This window comes from Dufourea novaeangliae, unplaced genomic scaffold (assembly GCF_001272555.1).
Source record: "Dufourea novaeangliae isolate 0120121106 unplaced genomic scaffold, ASM127255v1 scaffold112, whole genome shotgun sequence".
Classification (NCBI taxonomy): domain Eukaryota; kingdom Metazoa; phylum Arthropoda; class Insecta; order Hymenoptera; family Halictidae; genus Dufourea; species Dufourea novaeangliae.
This window is the reverse complement of record NW_015373993.1, coordinates 701,678-725,560: the sequence shown is the minus strand read 5'-3', so window position 1 is coordinate 725,560 and position 23,883 is coordinate 701,678. Positions and strand designations below refer to the sequence as shown.

The 23,883-nt window shown below is 46.2% G+C and overlaps 1 protein-coding gene across 1 annotated transcript; it reads left to right on the top strand.

Moving 5' to 3' along the window:
* The first annotated feature begins 1,659 nt into the window (after nucleotides 1-1,659).
* LOC107187812 (guanylate cyclase 32E) lies at nucleotides 1,660-23,210 on the top strand. Its single transcript, XM_015575986.1, has 23 exons — nucleotides 1,660-1,705; nucleotides 10,791-10,994; nucleotides 11,355-11,552; nucleotides 13,877-13,999; nucleotides 14,391-14,586; nucleotides 15,038-15,115; nucleotides 15,765-16,009; nucleotides 16,325-16,470; nucleotides 17,949-18,087; nucleotides 18,177-18,267; nucleotides 18,910-19,115; nucleotides 19,498-19,680; nucleotides 19,760-19,864; nucleotides 19,973-20,044; nucleotides 20,461-20,626; nucleotides 20,727-20,934; nucleotides 21,052-21,186; nucleotides 21,295-21,407; nucleotides 21,500-21,651; nucleotides 21,783-21,881; nucleotides 21,979-22,123; nucleotides 22,227-22,325; nucleotides 22,429-23,210. The coding sequence occupies exons 2-23, from the start codon at nucleotides 10,806-10,808 to the stop codon at nucleotides 23,208-23,210; spliced, it is 3,870 nt and encodes a 1,289-aa protein (XP_015431472.1). The 5' UTR covers nucleotides 1,660-1,705; nucleotides 10,791-10,805.
* The last annotated feature ends 673 nt before the right edge of the window (nucleotides 23,211-23,883 follow it).

Below are 23,883 nucleotides of genomic sequence, written 5' to 3'. Positions count from 1 at the left end.
CAGTCTGGTAAACGTCCGGGCATGGTCAAGAACGAGCAAGAAAGAAGTAATGGATGCTCTTATTTGCAGCTGACAGAATCACGGTTCGCCGTGCCAACTCCACTACCGTCGCAAATCTCAACGACGCTGGAAAAGTGGTACGAGTGTGATGTCCGCTTTTCTCTGATCTTTGGGTAAGTGTTCGTAAAATTTCGTTTCGATACGGATTACGGTTAGTATAACGTAATAACATTGCGATATAGCAAAACCAGTGGAGCTTCCTTCCTCTTTGTCCGTAATGAAACACGTTATCTTTTGGGTTTCAACTAAATTACACTTAATGGATACCGCAAAAGCCTAGGATTTCCTACTTGGCGTTTATTGGGTTAGATCCTTTAACCCAATGCTACTTATATGGCTGTATGTATTTCTTGCTTGTTTCTCTGTCGCCGCGAAATATTCTCCCAATATAACCTGAAGACAAAGAGGCAGTTCACTACTCCAGGTGTAGATCACTTTTACTCACTGCCAATTATGTCGGTGATTATGAAATTAGTCTAAGCCAAAAATCTACACAAATTGAACGTATCACTTTTTAATTGACTCAAGCTACTATCACAATCACCGGCACAGTTCTCACAAGCGGATAATTTCGGAAGATATCGCATTGTCCTTTGCAGACACAGCAAAAAGAGACTGGCAGTAAACGAGAATATTCTCCTCCAAAATGGACGATAACGACCATTTTGCTAAAGGAGGAAAAAATTGCCTCTGGTCTCGATTACACGGCGAGGAAAAGAATGGTCGCGATTCCGCGCGCCTCCCTCTTTTACGAAACATTTTTCGCGGCTGTGGCGCTCATGCGCCATGCGCCTGGACAGCAGCGCGTCGGTGGAACACGAGACCTGTGAATGGAAGCGGCGGTGGCGACGACGACGACGCCGACGGCGACGACGCTCGACGTTGAGGGAAAGAGGACGAACGGAGCGGACTCTCAGTCTGGCCGCGCGCGCCCACGATCACTGTCGACCGCCGGTCTCACGTTGTTCTCCACCGGCGGCGGGACGGTCGTTCGAAAAATTTCAAACAAAAAAAAGTAACACTTTCTTCTTACGCCGTGGTTCATTTCACCCGCGTCGTTTCCAGCGTTCGGACGGAGTCCACGGTTCGATTGAAATTCGAAAAAGAAATCACAGTTCGGTGGAAATTTGAAAACGAAGTCACAGTTCGGTTGAAATTCGAAAGAGAAGTCACAGTTCGGTTGTACTCGAAACGGTGTTCGCGTTTCGAAACGCGAGGGCCCCGTCGATCAATTCTGGTTATCAATGCTCCCCACGTGAACATCTTTTTTTCCCCCCCATGAGTCGAATTCGGTGGAAACGCAGCGGATACATAGACGTCAGACGAGGATTTTCATTCCTTTGATTCGCCGTCGCGATTACAGGCCGCATAGTTTCACGCTCTTGGTCTCTCTCTGACGGTGGACAACGCGCGAATTTCAATTGCGAGATTCTAGTTCGTTGCCGGCGGAATGCTTTAATTTCTTCCGCGGTGCTGTTGTCGCGATCAACGCGTTGCCACCGGTCCACACTGCGCGAACCGCGAGTCGTCGCGCGCAGGAATGAAACTGCGGGTGTCCGTCTGCTTGGAGGAGTTCGAGAGTATCTGAGGACCGACGTTTTTTTTTTCCTCCGGAACGTTGTTACACGGAAACAGAACGATCAAGGTAAGAGCTATCGGTATTCTTAGAGACGCTAGAATAAAATAGAAATAGTATCTAGCTTGTTCGTCGCGGCTTTGCCCTCTGCGGTAGATCCCCTGTGTAGATCAACATTCTCGAGTACTTATCAAGATGAAGAATTATTAGAAATATTTGCTGATTTCTAGGTTGAATTTTTTTATATTCTGGTGAATTTATATTGTTTGGGCCAATAGGACGTACGCAGATTAACTACAGTTTTTTGAAAAACGGAGTTAGAAGAGTTAAGAACTCGAGCGACAATATTTTTAAGTACATCGTATTTAATGGACAGGTGATGATCTCAACCCTTAGTCACTGCGTCGACAAGTCGCCCTTACCGATTCGTCTGTTTTACGGATACACTAGCTTTTATTAGTTAATGCCATTAGTGAGCTAGGTGGTTGGTCATCCAACAATACTCTGATAAGTATCGAGGATTCCGAATTCTATATATTTTCTCTCGATAGTATCACCGATCGATCCATCAATATTCTAACTAAAAGGTGTCACAAAACGACGAATATCAACGCTCCACGAAGAAGTCAACGCCGTCAACGACGAGCGTTAGAAAGATGCCGGAAACCTGTTCTCAAACGTTTCTGCCCGTGCAGGGACGTCCGTTTCCCCTGCGAACTACCAAAAACTCGTTGCCTCGAACTGGGTCAAAAGCAACGGCGGCGATCGCGTTCGATGACGCTACGAACGCGCTCGGCGAGAGTGTCGGAACAGAAAATAGAGAGCGAGACAAGGTCTACGATCGTCGAGCGTAGGCTGGCAAAAATAAAAGAAGAAGGCGAATAAAAAGAAAAGAGACAGAATTCTTGGTGATCGGGCGCGTGGAAAAAAAAGAAACTTTAGGCTGTGGTCTCCGGTCAGTTGTGAATGACTGGTGGCGGCGCGACTGTTGCCACGTGCTGGCCAAAACTCGGCCCAATAAATCACCAGTACTAAGGTCCCGTGAACGAACCACCTCGTAACACACACACCCATGGTTCGACCACTCGTGTGTAACACCGCGTAAAGCAGGCTCGAAAAATCCTCGAAATTCGCCGAGCGACACCTGTCACCTGGCGGCCGATCGCCCAGCACGATTAAACGTTATCGAGAAAGGTGTCAGAAGCAGAGAAGACTGCTCGCCCGTGGCCCACGTGTTCCTTCTACTGCGGACTGATTCGAGGGCACATTAACCGACTTCGGATGACGTTTACGAGGTGAAAAAAAAATTGTTTTGCTAAATTCGACACAGGTAATTACACTGTCCTTCGGTGGAAGAGGTGCCACGCTCGATCGGGTTCGGTTAATTGAAACCTTCACGGTCAAATGCTCCCGTCAATAAGTCACTGAACACTTATAGTATTGAACATAGAATGAGAAAGAGTTAAAAGGTTATTTAAATTATGAAGCGAACAAATTCTTTTTGGTTTCCCACATTGTTGAGTGAATTTGAATTATAAATACCAATTATTATCCTGTAATTGTTCTGTACGTAATTGTGAAAGATGTTTGTTCTTCAAGATCGCTATCATTCCGAAAGAAAGAATAAACTAGTGGAATTGCTTCGAGATATTCCGTGTCGATTTCCATTTCCCTCGAAACAGTAAAATGATAACATGTTCGATTGAATTTAAGGAAGAAAAAAACCTCCAAGGGTTACATCTCGATTGGAAACCCCTTTTCTAATCCATGGAAAATAATATATTCCCATCTTGCCGGCCTAAATCCCCGACAGATAGAACAGATTATCACGAGGGTCGCGATTTCATTCGGATTCTATGCGGGAAAAGTTCGTGGGAAAATCGCAAGAGAAAAAAAAATCACCGAGACGCGTCCAGCTTGCGTTAAAGCAACGCCGTTAACGGCGCTCCATGTGGCCGGGGCAGGAGTATTGCCAAGGGAAACGTAAACGTAAAGTTAGAAGAACTTTCCGCCTAGTTATACTGCCATGTACGAGGTGTCGTCTCTGATGAATCCATATCGCCTCCGCGTGCGTGAAACGCAGGATATCCTCGTCGTGAGCCCGGGTGCAGGACCATAGAGCCCGGCGGTAAACGGAATGAAAACCGCGCGCGTTGCGAGTGGAGGCGAGAGAACAACGGGCGTGAAACAAAGGCGTGAAACGATCGTAACGGAGGTTAGCGTGTACAGGGAAAGACACTTGGACAGACGATGAAAAGAAACGACACTCTGTGCGGAAGTTTCCCCCCCCCCCCCGAGGAGAGTGGAAGGAAAGAAGTTTTCACGAAACATCAAACGACCGTGTGCGCATCCACGTACGGGAATTTTCGCCGGGGGAATAGAGAAACAAACAAAGCTCGATGGATCAAAGCGCGCTGGACTTGTCGCGTCGATCTACGAAAATAAACGGAACGTCGAATAACACGAAAATAGATCACGTGTCGTCGCGTCTAGCGTACGGGTTATCGCGATTTCCATCGAACAGACACGTTAACGTTCGATATATTTCCACGACGGTATTTGTATTTCAAAAAGGATGATGGGCTTTCGTGTCCCGATCAGAAGCCTCCATCGATGACGAACGACGTTGGATCGGGGTCTCTCGCGCAACCGTGCTCTCTCATAAATTATTCCCCGTACGATCTGTTAGCGAACTCGTCGAACGAACAATTATGTCGATCGCTCCGTTATCGATCCGTTCTGTTGACTAATTAGAAAAATACGGCCGACGAAATAGAAATTGTACGCGTAGCCCCGAGGTGGCCGATGTCTCTACGATGCTGACGCAACACGGAGCCGAGGCGTGCCTAAAATTCTCTATGTAACAACACCATGTGACACAGATTCGAGATCACCTTTTTCGAAAGTCGGCCCCCATGATCGCGTTGTGTCACTTTCAGCCGCCGTTAAGAGATATATCCACCACGCGAAACACCACTGTCCGTGTGATCGCGTTCAATCGGGAACGACGACTGTTCACTACTGACCGAACGAGCCTAATACACGCGATAAAGATCGAGAAAGTCTGTCGTCGAGGGTCTTAGACAAAATGATTTAAAAGAGGCGACCCCTTCAGTCCTCCCTGCCCTTGTTGAACCGTTGATTTGCAAACGAGACCGGAGAAAAGAATTTGGAAAACGCCCCTCGTAAATCCTATGGAAAACGGCCCTCCTCCGACCGTTCGACCTTGTGTCCATATTTTTGCTCGGATATGGCCGGGCTGCCGCTGTCACTCGTCCCTCGACCGTTCCCTCGAACCACGGCGAACTTGGAATAGGTATAATACGCGTTGTCCAATAGTATATTCGCCAAAAAGCTCGGCCACCCGTTTCCCCCCATGCGATGATATTGTTATGAAAAAGGAGCCGACAAAAGGAGACTGCCTTATTCCACTGGATGGACCTTATCAGATTCCATCGGGTTGCAGCGTGACACGGTCCGTGACATGCAGCCTACACCCAGGCGAACCTTACCAGTGATCCTTTCTCGTATGTACATCTCCGAGTATCTTTTTTTCCTTTCTCGAGCCGTGTCGGTGATTCCTTCGTCCTGTTTTCATCCTGATTATCTTTCGTCTTGGAATAACAGTGGTAACACGACGACGTTGTTTAACGCTAATCAGAGTGAACCAGACGAGAAAAAAGAAAAACAAGAGTCAATCTTCTCCATTGAAGAGTAACAATATCTCCACTGTATCGCCGCGCGTGTCAAGCTGACCGCGGAAACGGACTGAAAAAGAATCTTTTCTTCGATGGACGGTGTAAGAAATTGTACATTTGTTATGGATACCATGGACTTTCTATAGAAACTAGACGTAGATATAACACGTAGACCAGGGGGATCGTGTTACGTGTGCGTCATTCGTTGCGTTAAACAGAAAAGTCGGAATCCGAACTAATCAACTACATCTCATTCTTACGTCATCGTTCTGCAATTACGCTCGAGGCAAAGAACCGACAACGTCTCCCGATGAATCAATGGATAGTATACCGTGGATGTCTCTTGAAGTTTCATCAGCCTCCCCAGTCATTGAAGTCAAACCAAATGTTAATTTGGCATAAATTCCAATAATTCCCAATACTAAGTGGTATGCAGTGGTGGGAGGCCCTTTTCCTACGTCACCTTTTCCCCTAGTAGAAGCCGAGTTTCCTCGCGAGTGTACGTGTACACGCGTGTTACCACCAGATAACGCGGTACATCGAGGTTTTTCCCTCGTGGTCAACGGTTCACCGTGGGTAAAACGTTCGCTTTCGAGAAACTTCTAAATATAGTCACCGGTATGTAACAACGTGTTCCACATATGTAATAGCCGAGTGTATGCGCGCGTAGACGGCGTATTGCCGCGAGAGAGACCACGGGCGAATTGTAACGAAGAGTACCCGAGGCGGCGCGTCGCCTCCAAGGAAATAGTAATAAAAACGTGTGCAACCCGACTACCATTTACTTTCTCTTGCGACCTTCGCAAACTGGCCAGCCAGCTCATGGATTTCGAAAACGCCTTTCCTCGAACTTTTTTTCGTTCGACGCGAGCAAACCCAGGGAGGGCAACACAAAACTACCGAGTTCACGTCGATTAGAACGTGATTCACGGCGAATTCTCTCGCGGCTCTACCTTGGACAACAACGTATAGTCTCAAATCCATTTGATGTCCTTTCTTGCAGATCGTGCACATTATTCACCTACGTTGAATTCACAATAGTTCTTAAATGACCTCAAAGGTAAAAGTGTAATCGGTTGGGATCGTTCACTTCGAACATTTTCTTTAATCATCCATAACTCCAAAACTAAGGTAATACAGGACGTATGTTGATATGACGTTTTGTACTTATATTAGTGTACAGATTTACCCCCTGAAGTATTAACATGCATTTATGAAGCACCCTGTACACAGGTCCAAAAGATCGAATGAAGTGGTACATTCTGAACCGGTGGGTGTGGGGAGACGCATAATTCTGATCGTTATCGGCCGACACGTATGGAACGACACGATTATTCGCGAGATAAAACGCGGGTACACGGGGGAATATTTTATTCCGCGCGATAAGACCGCGGAAATTTATCCAGGACAAACGGAAGTACGCGGCATGAATACAGGCGAGGCAGGGGAGGGGGAGTCGAGCACCGTTTCTCCAACCCTGCTCACCTGTCGCGGCCGTTAAACGGTTTCGATCATCCGAGACGCCTCGACGCGAGGCGAAACGAGCGGACAGGGACGTATCCTGTTCCATCCCTGGGATGAAACAAACGGGTGGATACGGGGACGACGAGAACTTTCTATACGGGAGTATTAAAAGAGGTATTAACCGCGAGACGGAGGGGGAATAAAACACGGGATTCATTAAGGACGTGCTAATGGCCGTGGCTTTTAGCGATATCCCTTCCTCTCCCCCACCACTGTCGCGTGGAACCACATACACGTCGATTGTTCACGACGCCGTAAATCTGCTTCAGCCTCTTAATATCGTTTCGTTTAACGGCCTGAATCCTCTCTCCCTTTCACGATCTCGCGTCCCAATCGCCCGTACGGGAGAAAACATCTGTATTTAACCGTCAATATAATAAAAAAGAATGAAAAGAAGAGCGGCAAGTGAGTTTGATGGAGACCTCGTGTGGAAATCGGCCAGGTTCGATTTCGGTAACGATTAAAATCATCACGGATCCGATTTAATGGCCCCGTGCGGGCAGACCTGAAGTTTGACCGAAAGTTATAAAGAAAGACGGATGGTTTATACCGGCAGATATGACTTCATGGCGTCGATCAAGGGAAGCACGTGATAACTTGTCGATAATTAACCCTTTCTGTACGACGGAATTTGAGGCCGATTCGAGACACCGTTGAACGGGAGTCTTTGCTTATGAGCTTGCATGTATTTAATAAACTTCAATGTAGTGTATAAACTTCATACGTTATAAAGACAGTTGCTCATGTGTATGCGTCCGTAGTATATGAAAAGCGTTTCGCTGCGAGCGTATAATATATCGCCCATATTACCGAAAGGGTTAAGCAACGCGATGCACGGTGGTACGTGCTACGTTTAAAGGAGCGTCACCCGTAAAGGAGAGTCAGGAACATTTCTAATAATAAGACGTAGCACAGTGGTCCAGGATGATAATCTGACCGATAAAAAATTTAAAAACTTGTAATTTTGTTTAAGTTAAATAAATTTTAGAGATTCTTCTCGATGACGTTATCGTTTAGTAACTGTTTCTCACATTCGTGAAGCTATTAATCTTTAGGGATTTATCTTCTATGTTTCAGTGATTGATGATTCGAAAGAGTCGGAGTAGCACAATAATTCACTGAACGAATCTTACCAGTTACAGATACGAAATACTCAATAAACAGACATTCAATCAAAACAGAAGCTTCAATACATGAGAAGAATAACGAAACTTTCAAACGTTCAATTGTTCATACAAACGCCCGTTCCTACTTTCAAGATTACTCACAGACAATAATCTTACGAACTCAAGAATAAATTGACGTGAGTATTCTTTACAGAATAAAAGAAATTTTCATTGTGGGCCAATTTAAACTGGCTAAATTTTGATACCAGATCCCTGCGTGTCGGCGCTGTAAATCGACCTTTCCCGCGCGAATGGTAACGAAACAGAAACGTTGCACAAGCTGCCACGCTGACTAATTAGCGAAAGCCGGGACAACCGCTCTATTTTTCTTCACGGACGCGAAACGAAAGAGAAGGTGGGAAGCTGCGCGGTTTCATCGATAAGAAAATAACGAATATTTGTTCGGACGTCGTCGATGAAATACCCCGAGGACGAAACATTTTAATCGATTCCCCGTGTACGTACGTAGCCAGGACACGCGTACGCGAGCCCACAATCGAATCGTCCAATGATCGATCGATGTTGCCGCGAATCGGGTTGGAGTATCGGCCGCGGCGGCTCTTGTTTCACAATTAACATGTAAATGGAGGATGAGAAATGTCGAGCGGCGAAAGGTGGGTCGATCCCGCGGTTCCGTGCGTTTTCGGCCAGAGGAAAAAAATAAACGGCCGAACAGCGGTTATCCGCCCCGGGCAGATAAATCTCTGGATAAGGGGAACCGATGCCGTGGCGCGCGAACGTAACCACCGCCGCGTCGAGATTTTTATCTGGTTAATTATTGCCAGGTATCGCGAGGGACCCGCGGACCATGTTCGATGCCATGGATACCAGCATATACCGATTGGTCGAATTCAAATTATCGATTCCCCATCGGCCTGCGACAATACGCCCATCGCGTGAAAATTAATTCCTCAGCCTGGTCCCTTTTTACGTGCCGATTAATAAAAAGTGTGCAAACCTTGCTAATTATCACGGGCGTATACCGAAAGTCACAGTATGTTCATTAACGTGTCGAAGCCGTGTGAACCCGAAATGTCCATCGATTGTCCTCTCGTTTTTTGCCGTAACGTTCTTGTAATTAACACGTTACTGCACAAGAACAAGGTTTTCCATGTGTCGAAGTTCGTTCGGAAGAGAAGAAAAAATAACGACAGGAGCGTGTTCCGGTAATGACGCGGAAAAGTCTAATTTTATTCTATTCTCCGGTTGGTGGATGTCCGTCGGCGAAACCAACGGTAGGACCGTCTACGACTATTATTAATGATGCTCTATTTTAATAATTCGTGGAACGAAAAAAAAAGGCGAGACAGGACGTCAAATATGTACCGTTCGCCGACTACCAATTATGTAACCAGGAGAAGGTTGTTTAGAGCGACTTCAGAAAGGAACTCTGCGAGTACCAGAGAGAGAGAGAGAGAGAGAATGGCGGAAAAGAAGAAAGGAGGAGAGCGTTGAGTCACCGCGATTGATTAATAACACCGGACTCTCGACTCGGCCGATCCGAAGATCCAGGATAAATGATTATTTTCTTGCGATAGGTTCGTGGGAAAATGTGTGCTCGGTCCATTGTGAGAGCGTGACGCGTTTAAAAAACATCGCTACACTGGAGAATATGTTCGCTCACTCGTATTATGCATACGTGCATGTGTGTGCACTTGGTCGTCGCGGTTTAACGTTCGATCTAGAGATGCCAGAACGATCTAGACGTGGGACACATGACAGGAAAGCATTGTTTCTGATTAGGTATCTAACGTTCGATTGGCCATTCAAGACGGACGATAAAAGAACAGTAGAAATCCAATATACTGTGTGTATGAAGTGCTTTTTGGAACACCGGTCAATTTTTCCATTCGTTCTGTTTTCGTTTATCGTCGACTTTTTTTCGAAAAAAAAAGCACACAGTGTTCACGGTATCAGAATTCGAGCGATCAAGCCATGGAAGAAAATAAGCCCGTCAACGACCTGTCGACGGCTACTCGTGCTTACGGCAACACAACAGTTTCCCCCTGGAAAAAAATAGAGGGAATTGTAGCGGTCCGACAGTTGCGGTGAACGGCGTCGAAATGTAGGAAGAGGAAATGCGGCACTCCATAGGAGATTGATGGTGTTTATTGCAACCCCGTCGAGCTTACCGGTTTCATCCATTACGCTCCCTATATCTTTCGTCCGCAAGCCCATGCTTTTATTGGCTCCGCCTGCAAAATAAAAGCACGTGCGCTCCCTGCCGCCACTGCAAGATTGCATTTCAAAGCGCGAACGAACGCAATGAACAATATACGGTGAAAAGCGTGAAAACGAAAATAACGTAATTGTTGGAAACCGAACGAGTTTACAATAAGAACAATTATAATATAAATACGTGCTTCGATAACTGCACGAATTACAATAAGAAAACTTGTATTCATAAATGACTAAAGTACACTGTAGTTTGGTATTGAATTTGTTACAGAATAAATTGTGAGCTTCGCGTAAGAATAAGTTCTGCTTATCTCCTAAGAAATGACGTTATTTCATCATGTCTAGTTAAATTTATCCGAGGCTTTGTGAGTTTTGCCTTAAAGAATTTGCAAATTTATCTATTTATCACTTCATTTTATTAATTTTTACCACTGGGTCTATTTGACATCGAGGGAGAAATTAAATTGGGGAAATGAGGGACGGATGTGGGTTAATCATCCAACGTCAGTTCGATCGAAACCAATGGTGGATTCTGGACGAGATCCGTACAGTATTGTTATAGCGTTGTTGTTCAATTGATTTGCGAAGGTTTCGCGACTGGGCATGCTACTGGGAAACGTGGAGAGGGCTTGTCTATTACTAACGGCGATCCACGTATTGCTCGGTAACGGGGCCGACGCGGAGACCTTCACCCTCGGCTACATCACCGGCTCGAAGAGACGTCCAGGGGACTTGGAGTATCAGCGTCCTGGCTACCGGATATCCGGCGCTATATCTCTCGCCGTGGAGGAGGTAATTGAAACCGCTTTCGCTGTTTCCCCTTCCCGAGAACACCGTCCGACCACAATTAGCACGGAAGCAGCTAATTAAGAGTAATGTAAAATTTCGGAAATTCCCACCTCGGACTCTGCTATCGTCGCCGGTTCCGCCACCGGATACGAAAACGAATAGATCCCTCTTGCTTCTGCACGACTCGGAAGCGAAAAAACGTTTTCCCTCCCGACAACGGTAGATATTTAAATCCGGTTCCAGAAGCGAGGTTCTAGATCTTGTGGAACGGGAACCACGGAAACCGTGCCTCTAGCTCAGACGGGGCGTGGGGGGTTTAATTAATTCTTTGAAAAGAATTATACGATCCCCGGGGTCGTCTAGGTGAACGCTGGCGAGCTTGGAAGACGGGGTCACAAGCTCGATTTCCTGGTCGCGGAAACTTATGGGGAAGAGGAGACCAGCATCCTGATGACCGCCGATCTATGGACGAAGAATGTCAGCGTGTACATCGGTCCCCAGGAAACCTGCATACACGAGGGTAGAATGGCAGCGGCGTTCAACCTCCCTATGATATCTTACGTGAGTACCTATATCTTCGATCTGTCCTTACATTAACTGAGTCTAGGTAGGTTAAGATCGGGGAAGAACGAAATTTAGCGGAGAATTCTCCATTTTAAGTACACGGGGATCAGAATCTTCTGGGCAGTACCTACTGCCGGAACTGCAACCTCGGAGTAACTGAGTTTCTTTTAGACGTTTTTTTGTTAATCGTAGTACCAAAGGCTCTCTCGGTTATCCAACCGTGTGGATCCGTTACTCTAGTAAATGCAGCTAAATCCGGAGAATTTATCCTCACGGCCCCCGGGTGTGTATACTCGTCTGGAAGCACTCCAGTCAAGTAACAAGTCGGGTGCGCTTGCATGCTTTTAGTTGGAACAACTTTTATTGCGGTTGTTCGCCCCGGAACCGTCGGCGGTATCGATGGAATACGAAAAATCTGTGCGCTTCCATCATCTGGTTGTGCCATTAGTTCCGTCCGTCTTGGCGCTTGATTTTTTACCTGTGCAGTAAACCCTCGATGAGTGTTCTCAGGCTCCTCGGCACTGAAAACTCCCCAGGTGTAATGCCTTTCAACCCCTTGCCTTATAACATCGATTCAGACACGTGATGACGATTTCAAACTGGATTCAATAAACATGTATACTATTAATTTTTAACTTTCCAAAATTCCTTTTGTATCTGGGAAACTATTAACAATAAAGTAATGCTTAAGAGTACAGTCATGAAAAGAATCGTAATGAGGTTTAGCACAGTGATAGAGCTTGGAATTCTGAAGCAAATTATATTTGTTTCAACCGCATATGACCATTAGTTTATGAAATATTTAATGTTCAGTGCCTTCGAACACTCATCGAGGATTGACGCCAATATGTTGAACACCTCGTACGGATATTTCCGCCCCGTAAGTGCCACGCGAAGAAAGATGCTATCACAAAACATAGGTACAGCACGCGACCGAAAACAAATATCCAACAGCTGTCGTCACCGTGCTCCTCGATTCCGTCCACTAAAATCGCGAATCGTGTACACACACACACCTATATGTGTGTGTGCGTGTAATAGCCAGGTAGCCGATCCCCGAAGAAGTGTTTCACTCCGATCGTTCGTTTTTTTTTTCGCTTGTCCCGACGTGATCTGACGGTGCAATGCGCGTTTTAAGCTCCGCCGGGAGCGCCGGGCCAACCGAGGAAATAAATTATTCGCGGACCACCGAGGAATACGAATTGCGCATAGGGGAGAAGAAGGGGGCTGAGGTTACGACACGTTGAACCCATTCAACGCCGTCTCGGTGGCCCACGAACGCTCGATCTATTCCGTTAAGTCACCGGTTTTTCGGAGGCTCGTCCGCGGGTCCAGGAACGATTCCGCGGACGATAGCAGCTGTTCTAACTTTATAAATTTGAAGGTTTGAGGGTTCGAAGATTTGTACGCGATTCGAAGAATGGAACTTGAAGGAAAAGACGTCGTTTGACGTGAAAGACCGTAATGAATAATGAGAGGCCCCCCATTCCCCACCCGGTAGAGAACGACGCGAGACTATTTCTGCACGTAATTCATTACGCGGTCTTTTAATCTCGCAGCTGTCGCGGACGAGGCTGAGTTACCGTTGCACCGAGAAACAGGAACAAGAAACCATTTATCTTCACGGCAAATTATCCAGATCATTGAATAGTTTTCCACCTCCGGGTTGTATTGTCGAAATATATGTATATAGTAATGCCGTTTCACGATCCGTTTAACGCGGGAGCTACCGCCTGTTCGAATCGACTCCAGAGTGATATCAATCGACTCCGTCGACGGTAGAGTGGATGTAATAATTCCCTCGGTTTTCGAACGAAGAAGAACTTCTCAATTTTGCCTACCTATCCTCTAGCATCTCTTATGAAACTTTGATATCGGTGTGGATCAGACGGTACGAACATTCTTTGATCGCTACCTTTCAATTCAATCGATTCACTTGATGCGTGCTATATCGCGAATCGTGACTCACGCACTTTGTCCACGTGTATTTCCCCGTTGCTCTCTTTCGTTCGATTTTCCGCGACGAGGACCCGTTATATCGCGAGTCCAGAGCCAACACACTGATCACGGCGAGCATTACGTGTCCGTACGTCCTCCAGGCCTAGTAATAGACCAACCTAGAAACCGAATGCAAATTCGTAACTGGCTTATTAACGTTTGTGTGTGTCGGTACACCGCCATGTTATTTATCTCTACCTGCTAGCCACTGTTCACCTGGATTCCGACTGGGAACGATAATAACGTCGGCTTGGAAATAATAGAAACGTTCCTATTTCTTCACGATTATTTATGCAATAGTCTCTTTACGGATGTGTTTCCAGTTCTGCACGCATCGCGAGTCCTCCGACAAAAAGGAATTCCCGACGTTCGCGAGGACTAGACCGCCGGACACGCAGATCTCGAAGTCGGTCGTTTCCGTGCTGATGGCGTTCAATTGGACCAAAGTAAGCGAAACAATATACCTGAAGAACGTCTTAACACATTCGGTACGGATGGGAACGATAGTTCGCAACATGGACGAATCTCACGACCGCCTTGGGGGCTATAGACCACTCTCGATTATTGTCCTAAACTCAGGACAATAATGTTATAGGGAGAAATGCTTCGAAATGAAGAGTTTGGTACTGATCGTCCAGGGTTTTAAATATTGTAGGCACTGGCAGTTGGGAATTCTAGTTCCCACTATATCTTTTCGAATACTTATAATTGAATATTAAAAATTCATTTCTCCAGGCCATGGGGGTCGGAAAAACGATTACGGCCCGTCCCGAATGTGTTAATCGAGGGTCCGTGTTTCCATGTTGGCAGTCGACTTTTGGGAACACACTGTTTCAGGTGACGTTCATGTACATGAACTCGACCCTGTTCGAGTTCAACAAGATGTCCACCATCGCGAAGACGATACTCTCGTCGTTCGAGGCGGCCGGCGTCACCGTGAATTTTTTGCGTTGCTGGCAGGAGCCTTATCACGTCACGCACATGACCAATCCGTTCCACGAGCACGTCACCGAGACGTATCGAGAGACACGAAGTGAGTACGGAAATATCGACCTCGGATTTACTGGGTTTTCTTGAAAGACGACAATGAAATCGTGTTTGCGAAGTCGTTGCGCGACCTGTTTTCCGTTAATTTACGAGGATCCCGATAACGGTGAAACGATCTTCGGCAGAAGAGACGCTCTTTCATGAATCACGTTTCACGCGTCGCTCGAAACAAAGAGGCCCACACCCGCATGTTAATTCTGTTGTCGGCACGATAACCCGCATCGTTACGATTACCAGGAGTCTTGCGTCGCGGTGAATAGATACTGCCTGTAATTTTATCCTGTCGATAGGACCATCTGTCTATTTCTGTTTATCCGGTTACTAAAAATAGTCCCGATGACACCCTTTCGAACGGTCAAGGAAATTACATAGGGGGGCAATGTACCTTGTGACACAATGGAATCTGTGAAATTAATCGAGGAGTTTTCTGTTTCCAGTTTACGTGATTCTAGGGAATTATTACGAGCACATGGGACTCCTGATGGCTCTGGACCAGAAGAATCTCTTGGAAACAGGTATAAATCTGCTGTAACCTAATCAGGTACATATACCAGAGAAGCAGTGTCGCTAGTAGTTTCATAGTTGTCTATATCGATCGAATTCTGATCTAAAGCTCTCCAAATTTCCCCGAGTAACAAGAACTCGATAGACTAATTTCTTATTTCGGTATGACAAAGTTTTTAATAACCGTGTAAATTGTACGTTCCTTCTGCATTTGTTGCTGTCCACATTTCCGCGATTTCTTCAAACAATGGGGGAAACTCGGGACGAATGTAACAACTGTTATAAAACAAATGACAATCGACCACCAATCTATCCATAGACTAAATAAAAATATCATTGAAAAGCACCTTTTCTATTACATGGTTTTCGTTTCAATTTAGATACGGTGTTACAATCGTCCCCAAGGACAAATTAACAAATGAGTCACTTTATAGAAAGACTCATTTCAAAAAACCTGTATAATATATTCCAAGTTTTAAACATCGATTATGTTGTCCAATAATCAAAGTTTGTCGTCGTGTGAGAATTTTGTTTAAATTCTACGGAATTTAAAAATTACACACTCGAAAGGTACAAACTGTTCGTCCTTGGTCTCCCCTGTAATTAAACTCTCGTTTTGCACAACGAAAACGAACCCGTTCCGTGTGATTCGCCCCGCAGGGGAATACTGGGTGGTCGGCGTCGATATCGAGCAGTACGACGAGAAACGACCGGACAAATACTTCCGTGGCTTGTGGCAGAAGCGAACGAACTCGTCGATTCTGAAGGCGTATCGTAGCTACTTCAGCGTGGTCGCGTCACCGCCGATCTACTCGAGGAACTTTACGCGGCTGGTGAACGGGTACAGGCAACGGCCGCCCTTCAACTTCACCAATCCGCTCGCGAACGTCGGTGGGATCGTTCAGGTGACTATTACAATCGCTTGCAATCACCGCACGATGAAAGTAGAAGAAAGACCACCATGAACATTCCCCGAGGGGATCGGAAATTTCAATTTTACGAGGCTCGTAGAGGGTCCATCTATCCCATTTCCATTGGATCAACATTTCCACTCGACTTTCCATTCCGTTCGCAAGCAGAAACTTATCCTGCAGACGAATCTTTCCACTCCCGAAGTTTCAATCCTTCTTGCCTGGGTACTCGATCGCGATCTCGAACGTAAGATCGAATCGCGGTATTCAATATTCAAACGTAATCCTTCGTTTTGTGTTATAAGGCAGATCGTGCCAGAGACGGCGTATCTCTACGACGCGGTGCACCTGTACGAGAGATCGTTGCTGAAAGCTCTGGATGAGAACCGTGATCCACGGAACGGCCGGGAGATCGTCGCGACTCTTTACGGGCTACATTATCGCAGTGCCATGGGGTACGTACTGATACCACGGCACAGGGTTGCTAGAACTAGGAAAAACATGGCCGCGTAGGAACCAGACCTGGGCAAATTTTATTTGCAATGAGAATCAGAAATAATTATTTCAGATAATTTATTTCCGAACTTCATTTTCAATACTGGTGTTTGGAGATGAAAATATTACCGATTCATTTGAAATAATGAATTATTTTGTTATTTTTGTATTTCAAATTTGGCGAAAGAAATAATACTCGAAATAATATGCAACAAAATGATTTTACAACGCGGGGACGCAGACTGACGTAGCAGAGAGTAGTATTGAGGCTACATTTGTGCTGAAGACCACCCTAAAACTTTCAATTCTTATGCATTGTGGTTAAAATAAAAACGAACCAAATATACCACGTTCAAAATCGTGTTGAGAAATAATGTTTCTCCAGAAAAGGATAGATTGTATTCCCTAGAAAAAAAGTGGTTCGTTTTTATTTTAACCAATACATAAGGATTGAAAATTTTAAGGTGGTTTTATAGTTATGCCACGCAGTATATTAACATGGTGTACACAAGACGTATTAAGTCGTATTCGTGTAGATATCTCTATACGATGTCACCTTATCCCCACCGGTAGGGAATTCTCCGGAAACCCTGGCCACGAGATCGAAGAAGTCGAGAGGAGAGAGGGCCGATCTCATTCCTTATCGTAACGTTTTGACAGTATATGCAAACCCGGTGGTTCGGTCGCGAGATGACTTCGCAAAAAGAAAAATAAGTAATTTTTCGGCGAAGTAATTACCGTTGGCGTGCGGTAACGGGGTCGACGATGACGGAAACGGGACGATTCGTCAACTCCCGTATCTATCCGCCAAAATTCCTCGACTGCAGTGATTACGGGATGAATTTATGGATCCACACGGCTCCGTGGGGTTAAAAAAATTGCGAAAAATCTGAAGCGGAGACGCGTGTCTCTTCTTCTGGCCGTCAGGAGGAGAGATTACGGTTTTTTAAATGGATCGTCGAACCAAGGAAGAAAAATCCGTGGCAGTTCCTGTAGGTAGAGCTCGGGATTATACTGATGCATCCAAGTTGATGGAAAAATATATTTGTCTAATAAACTTGACGTACATCAAACCTGATGTAATTAATGCGAAATACGACCACTCGCGAAGAAACATTGCGGTGAAGATTGAGAATAATGAAGAACGATGCATATCCTGTTGAAATTGTGCATCCTTTTCTTGCTTCAATGCCATCGGGGAGTTCGTTACATAATATTCTTTATCGTGTTCCGCGATTACAATTATCCATAACGGTGATATACGATCGCGTCCAAGAATTGAGAAGGAAAAATAAAACCGGCAAGAAACAACGCGCCCCGTTCCACGGCGCTATTTACGACGGCTTTAATGCGCGTACAGTACGCGTGTTACAGGATATACATGTATATATATATGTATATACATATACATATATATATAGATATTGTCTGCTCACAGGTACATGGTTTACATGGACGAAAACGGGGATGCAGAAGGTAATTACACGCTGATTGCGTTGGACAATCGGCCGACAAAAGGACACGGTTTATATCCAATAGCGTACTTCGTCGGCAAAGAGAACGGCACGAATCTGCCGGTAAGACATTTACCGTATCGCAGAACGTTCCCTTTTTCGGGTCGACCGGTCCTTCATTAATGTGCGCTCGATCTTTCTTTCCATTCTAGAAACTTCGATTAACCAGAGAGATCTCGTGGATCGGTGATGGACCACCTATCGCGGAGCCTCATTGCGGGTATCACGGTGAAAAATGTACCTGTACGTACGAACAATGCCCCTTACTCGCGTTGATAAACAATATATGTGACGTACAGTCTCGAGTCGCGACGTGATCGATTCCCGAAAGGGGTTTTGCGCGATCGGATGGAACGTCGCGCTCGCGATAAATCGAGGAAGATTACGCACTCGTCTCGCGAGGAACAGGGTAAAAAGATTGCTCCCATTTGTCGTGTGTGTATAATGTAAGGCCCGCGAATCGATCGTTCCGAAAAAAATACATCATACGAAGCTTGCCGCTTCGCGACCTTAAAATTTCCATATGTAAATCACTTAAACGGGGAACGGAGGAAGGGGGCCGCCTTCCGCCCTTCCAAGCGGTACCTTTTTCGTTTCCTTTAATTGAGATCGAATACGTATTTCGACCACGTAACCACGCGCGATTACCGATTACGAAACCGATCGGGGCCGATTTCGACGTCCATAAGGACCGTCGTGCTGCACGGGGGTACAATTAAAAGAGAAGGGGACGAACATCTCTGACCTAAATCTTTCGAGCGATCGAGGGGAGGGCAGAGGGGAATGGCGAACAATCGGATCGATCCGGGCATCGGTGTTCGAAGAACGCAAAATCGTTTACGGGAACACGAGACCGTACACGTGATCGCGTTCTAATCCCTTCAGCTCACACGGGAGAGATCGTCGGCGGTATAGCCGGTGGTTTCCTTCTGATCATCACCGCGGTGCTGCTGGTCCTGTACAGGAACTGGAAGTACGAGCAGGAACTTGATTCCCTGCTTTGGAAGGTGAACTACAAAGACATTCAGATCAAAGAGCAGAAAGACGAGTCGGCGGTAGTCAACGAGGCGCCACCCAAATGCAATTCCAAGGTAAATGCTCGCTCTTGCCTCCACGAGCTACCGACTTTTCTCTTCTTTCTATATTTGCCCCTTGCTGTATCCGTCGCTTTTCCAAACACGACCGAATTCCCGGGAATTTTCCAAGTTCCGATCCCCTAGATTTTTCCTATCAATATGTAAAGTGATACGGACCGCCACCGATTTCTTTGCGACGCCAGAATCAATTTTGCAGTCATGAAAAACTGATCGGTTTACTCGAGGAATCGAAACGAAATCTAACCATGCTACATCATGCGAACTGAGCTCTTCGTGAATGTTACGCTACCATATTTCGAGACTATATGCATAAGGAGAACGCGAACGAAGATCGAGAACAGAAGAAGAGATGTTGAAATAAGATTTTTCTGTCCAGTCGACAACGCAGCCGATCGTCAGGACCAGCCAAGTCTCGCTGAGCTCGAATCCCGACGCCGACTTTCGATATTCCATGATTTACACGCAAATAGGCGTCTACAAGGGGCGGATATTCGCTGTGAAGAAGGTCCGAAAGAAATCGATCGAAATTACACGAGAGATGAAGAAGGAGCTGAAAGTGGTGAGTACACACGAGACATTCGGGGGGGGGGAGCCTTCTACGATTTCGTGATATGCAAATTGAAAGATGGTCTCTTTAGATGCGTGACTTACGACACGATAATTTGAACGCTTTCATCGGTGCGTGTACCGATCCCCCGAACATATGCATCGTCGTCGAGTATTGTGCACGTGGCAGTCTCAAGGTAATCATCCGCAAAGGTAGCCAGTAATTAAGTAAACGAAAATTCACCGAGTCCGAACCCCCGGTTATTTTCTCTGCCGTTCCTCTTTTTTTGCTTCTTTACACGCAGGACATCTTGGAGAACGAGGACATGAAGCTGGATAATATGTTCATGGCGTCGCTGGTCGGCGACATCATCAGAGTAAGCATTGTTCCTGTTTTTTTTTCGTCTATCTTTTTATTCAACGTCCCGGCAAAAACTAATCGGATCCCAGAAATTCGATTCTTCTCCTTGATTACATTATATTCCTGACGAATACTTTTGCGGGCATTGAACCGTACAATGTTGTTTTCCCCGAGACGAATACACAATTCTTGAAATCCCTTCCGCGACGACGACCACGGCGACATCGTTTCGAACTTTCACGATCGTACATTCCCCAACTTTTCCTCCTCGACGAATTTCACTCGACGAACAAATTTTACCCCAATCCTTCGGCCTCCCCTCCCCCAATCCTGACAAATTTCATTCAATCGTCTGCCTCGATCGAAACGAATGTTCTCGACGTTGACGAGAGTCATGGAACGAGTTCACGTAGAGCAATGCGTTTTTTCCAGGGTATGATCTATCTCCACGAGTCCGTCATAAAATATCACGGCTCGCTGAGTACGTCGAACTGCCTGGTCGACTCCCGGTGGGTCGTAAAGCTGGCGGATTTTGGACTGCACGAGTTCAAAAAGGACGCCGAATGCGAGCCGTGCGACGTCATGAAGAAATATCACGGTATCTACGAAAATAACGATCCTAGTATCGCGATCCACGAGACAGATTTTCGACGATTTATTCGCTATGAACTGCTTCTTTTTTTATTATTATTATACAGGTTTACTGTATCGAGCACCCGAGCTGCTACGATCGACGCGAACCCAAGAGCCAACCGCTCGTGACTATCAAAGGGGGGACGTTTATTCGTTCGCGATCGTTTTGTACGAGCTCCAGGGCCGACACGGTCCTTTTGGGATCACGGAACACTCCGACTCGGAGATCCTGAAGAAGGTGATCGCGAGGGAGCCGGGAACAGAGCCGTTCAGGTACGACGAATTACAAAAGTCGCGATCAGTCGACGCCAGGGAGTCTACTTGGAACGTTTTCACAGTGCTTCTGTTTCCATCCCTGTCAACTACTCTGTTTTCCTTCAATTATCTCAGACCGCCGTTGGATCATCTGGAGAACTGTTTCCATTTCGTGCGGGACTGTCTGGTCGAGTGCTGGGCGGAGGATCCCGAGTGTCGTCCGGACTTCAAGATCGTCAGAAGCAAGCTGAGACCGTTGCGAAAGGGGATGTAAGTTGTGAATTTTATTAAGGAATCGTTGATTCTAAGCGTTGAAAAAAATACAATTGAAATCTGAAACGATTGAAATTATGAATTGTCCAATGAACACGCTTCTAGGAAACCGAACATATTCGACAACATGATGGCCATGATGGAGAAGTACGCGAACAATCTGGAAGCGTTGGTGGACGAGCGAACGGACCAATTGACGGAGGAAAAGAAGAAAACAGGTAACGAACGTTCCACGATTTTCATTCGATCCGAGAAAGCTCCTACAACCCTGACTCACCATTACGTAACGTTTAAAATTTCTCCTTCTCAGACGCTCTATTATATGAAATGTTGCCTCGCTACGTCGCCGAGCAATTGAAACGGGGACACAAGGTGGAGGCAGAGAGCTTCGACTGCGTGACCATTTATTTCAGCGATATCGTCGGGTTCACCGCGATGTCTGCGGAGAGCACACCTTTGCAGGTATATATATAAGAATTCCCTTCCCGCGCGCGCGCGACTCACCGAATGCGAAATGCATAATACAATTTCCAGAGCAAACGTACGAACAAAAAAAAAAAAAAAACAGAAAAACAAAACCTCATCGTTTTCAGGTGGTGGACTTTCTAAACGACTTGTACACTTGCTTCGATTCCACGATAGAGAATTACGACGTGTACAAAGTGGAAACGATCGGTGACGCGTACATGGTGGTGAGTGTTCCAAACTTGAACGTAATCGTAAAATACACAGGATCCGGCTGTAACTTAAACCGGCCGCGGCGATAAATCACACTTTATTTCTTAACAGGTAAGCGGTCTGCCAATACGGAACGGCATACAACACGCCGGAGAAATTGCGAGTATGTCCTTGTGCCTCCTAGACGCCATTAAGCAATTCACCATTCGGCACAGGCCCCTTGATAAACTGCAACTGCGAATCGGTATACATTCCGGTGAGTTCAGACGCGGAAACAACGATACGATACATATATACATATACATATATACGACCGCCTCGATCACAATTGACACACTTTTACCTTCCACCACACACAGGCCCTGTGTGCGCCGGCGTTGTCGGGCTGAAAATGCCGCGTTATTGTCTATTCGGGGACACGGTGAACACCGCAAGCCGTATGGAATCGACAGGATCGCGTGAGTATCACCTTTTATTTTTTCGTTCTTAACGAGTCAGACCTCTAGCTTTACCGAACAACAACGATTCACCTCCCCTCCTTTCGTGGGTTTTTTTTTCCAGCGTTGAAAATCCACTGCAGCAGCGTGACGAAGGAACTGCTGGACCAAATAGGAGGTTTCAGCGTGGTAGAGAGAGGTCTGATCCCCATGAAAGGAAAAGGCGAACGATTGACCTACTGGCTGATCGGCGAGGATCCGTGTCTTAGGGAGGAGCGTAACATGGAAAGGGAGAATCGACGTAGCGGTTGCGGCAAGAAGAACAACCACGGGAATCCATCGATACCGCGTAGTTCTCTAAAGAACAAGTCCCTGGTTAGGTCCACGTTCATGCGATGCTCCAGCGAATCGCCTAAACGGCTACGATTCGCCAGTTCCGATCATCTCGATCAAAAGTGCTCGCGAACGAACAGCCAGCTGGAATCGATAGTCGATAACAGCCCGTGCAAAACGAAGATGCCATGCGCGATTCGATCCTCGTGCATGGAGAGCTGGAGATCGTCGAGCAACTCGTGTCCATGCGTCGAGAAGCTTTGCGAGCAAGAGACGACGCAGATCGACGGGAAGTACATGCATCGATTGCAGACGGAAACGCGAAACGCCCGGAATAATTGGACTATTGGGAACGAGTGTTATTTCCCGCGGGGCGGGACCAAGAGTTTCCGGCTTGGATCGCCTGGTATCGCACAGACGACGACGACGACGTGCAGATCCGCGCCAAACAGCCCCAGACACAGCACGTTGATCTTGAATTGTCAGAAACGAGCCGCCCAGTCGAACGAGGAGATCGACGGATGGGACGCAACCACGCCGTTGATTTATTATCCGGGAGGCAGATTGGATTAGAGAGTTCTTCACCGTCGAATTGGGAATATTATCTCTTCGATATCGCGTCGCGTTCGAAGACAGTGATCGCCTATCCGAACGAATGATTTGGAATAAAAACCAGTCGCAATTAGAGTGTACATAAGAGAGAGAAAATTTGTATGTGTGTGTTGAGTTTCTGGTCCGAATGGAACCCACGAGAACTCTCGTGTGAAATGATGCTCCTTTGAATGAATAACCGAAAATAGGTAGGCGACTCGATATGAATTCTTATTCGAATTTTTGTCTTCCCAGTGACACTCGATGATACGTAACGAACTAGGTCAATGTTTCGACACTTTCTATCGAAATGAAACCCGTGGCAGATTTTATTTCTACGCTGAATCGTCTCGACAATCACGTTTTTCGTTGCCGTTTTTCGATTAACATCCGATCGAAGGATTAACACCCGGCGGCGGTTAGTCAATTAACGAACGAATAACTGGCTGGTGAACAAGACACACGCACGTGTTCGATATGATTTTTTCCCCTTCCTCCCTTACCGATCGCAGTACACGATGTACCAAAGGCGGACCGTACGTACAAAAAAAGAACGAAGGTACCTAACAGATATGTTTTTATACATTATTTATAGCATATTGTAACCCGCGCACGGAGACCTACGCGGCGCCCGTGTGTAACGGTATAATTCCAC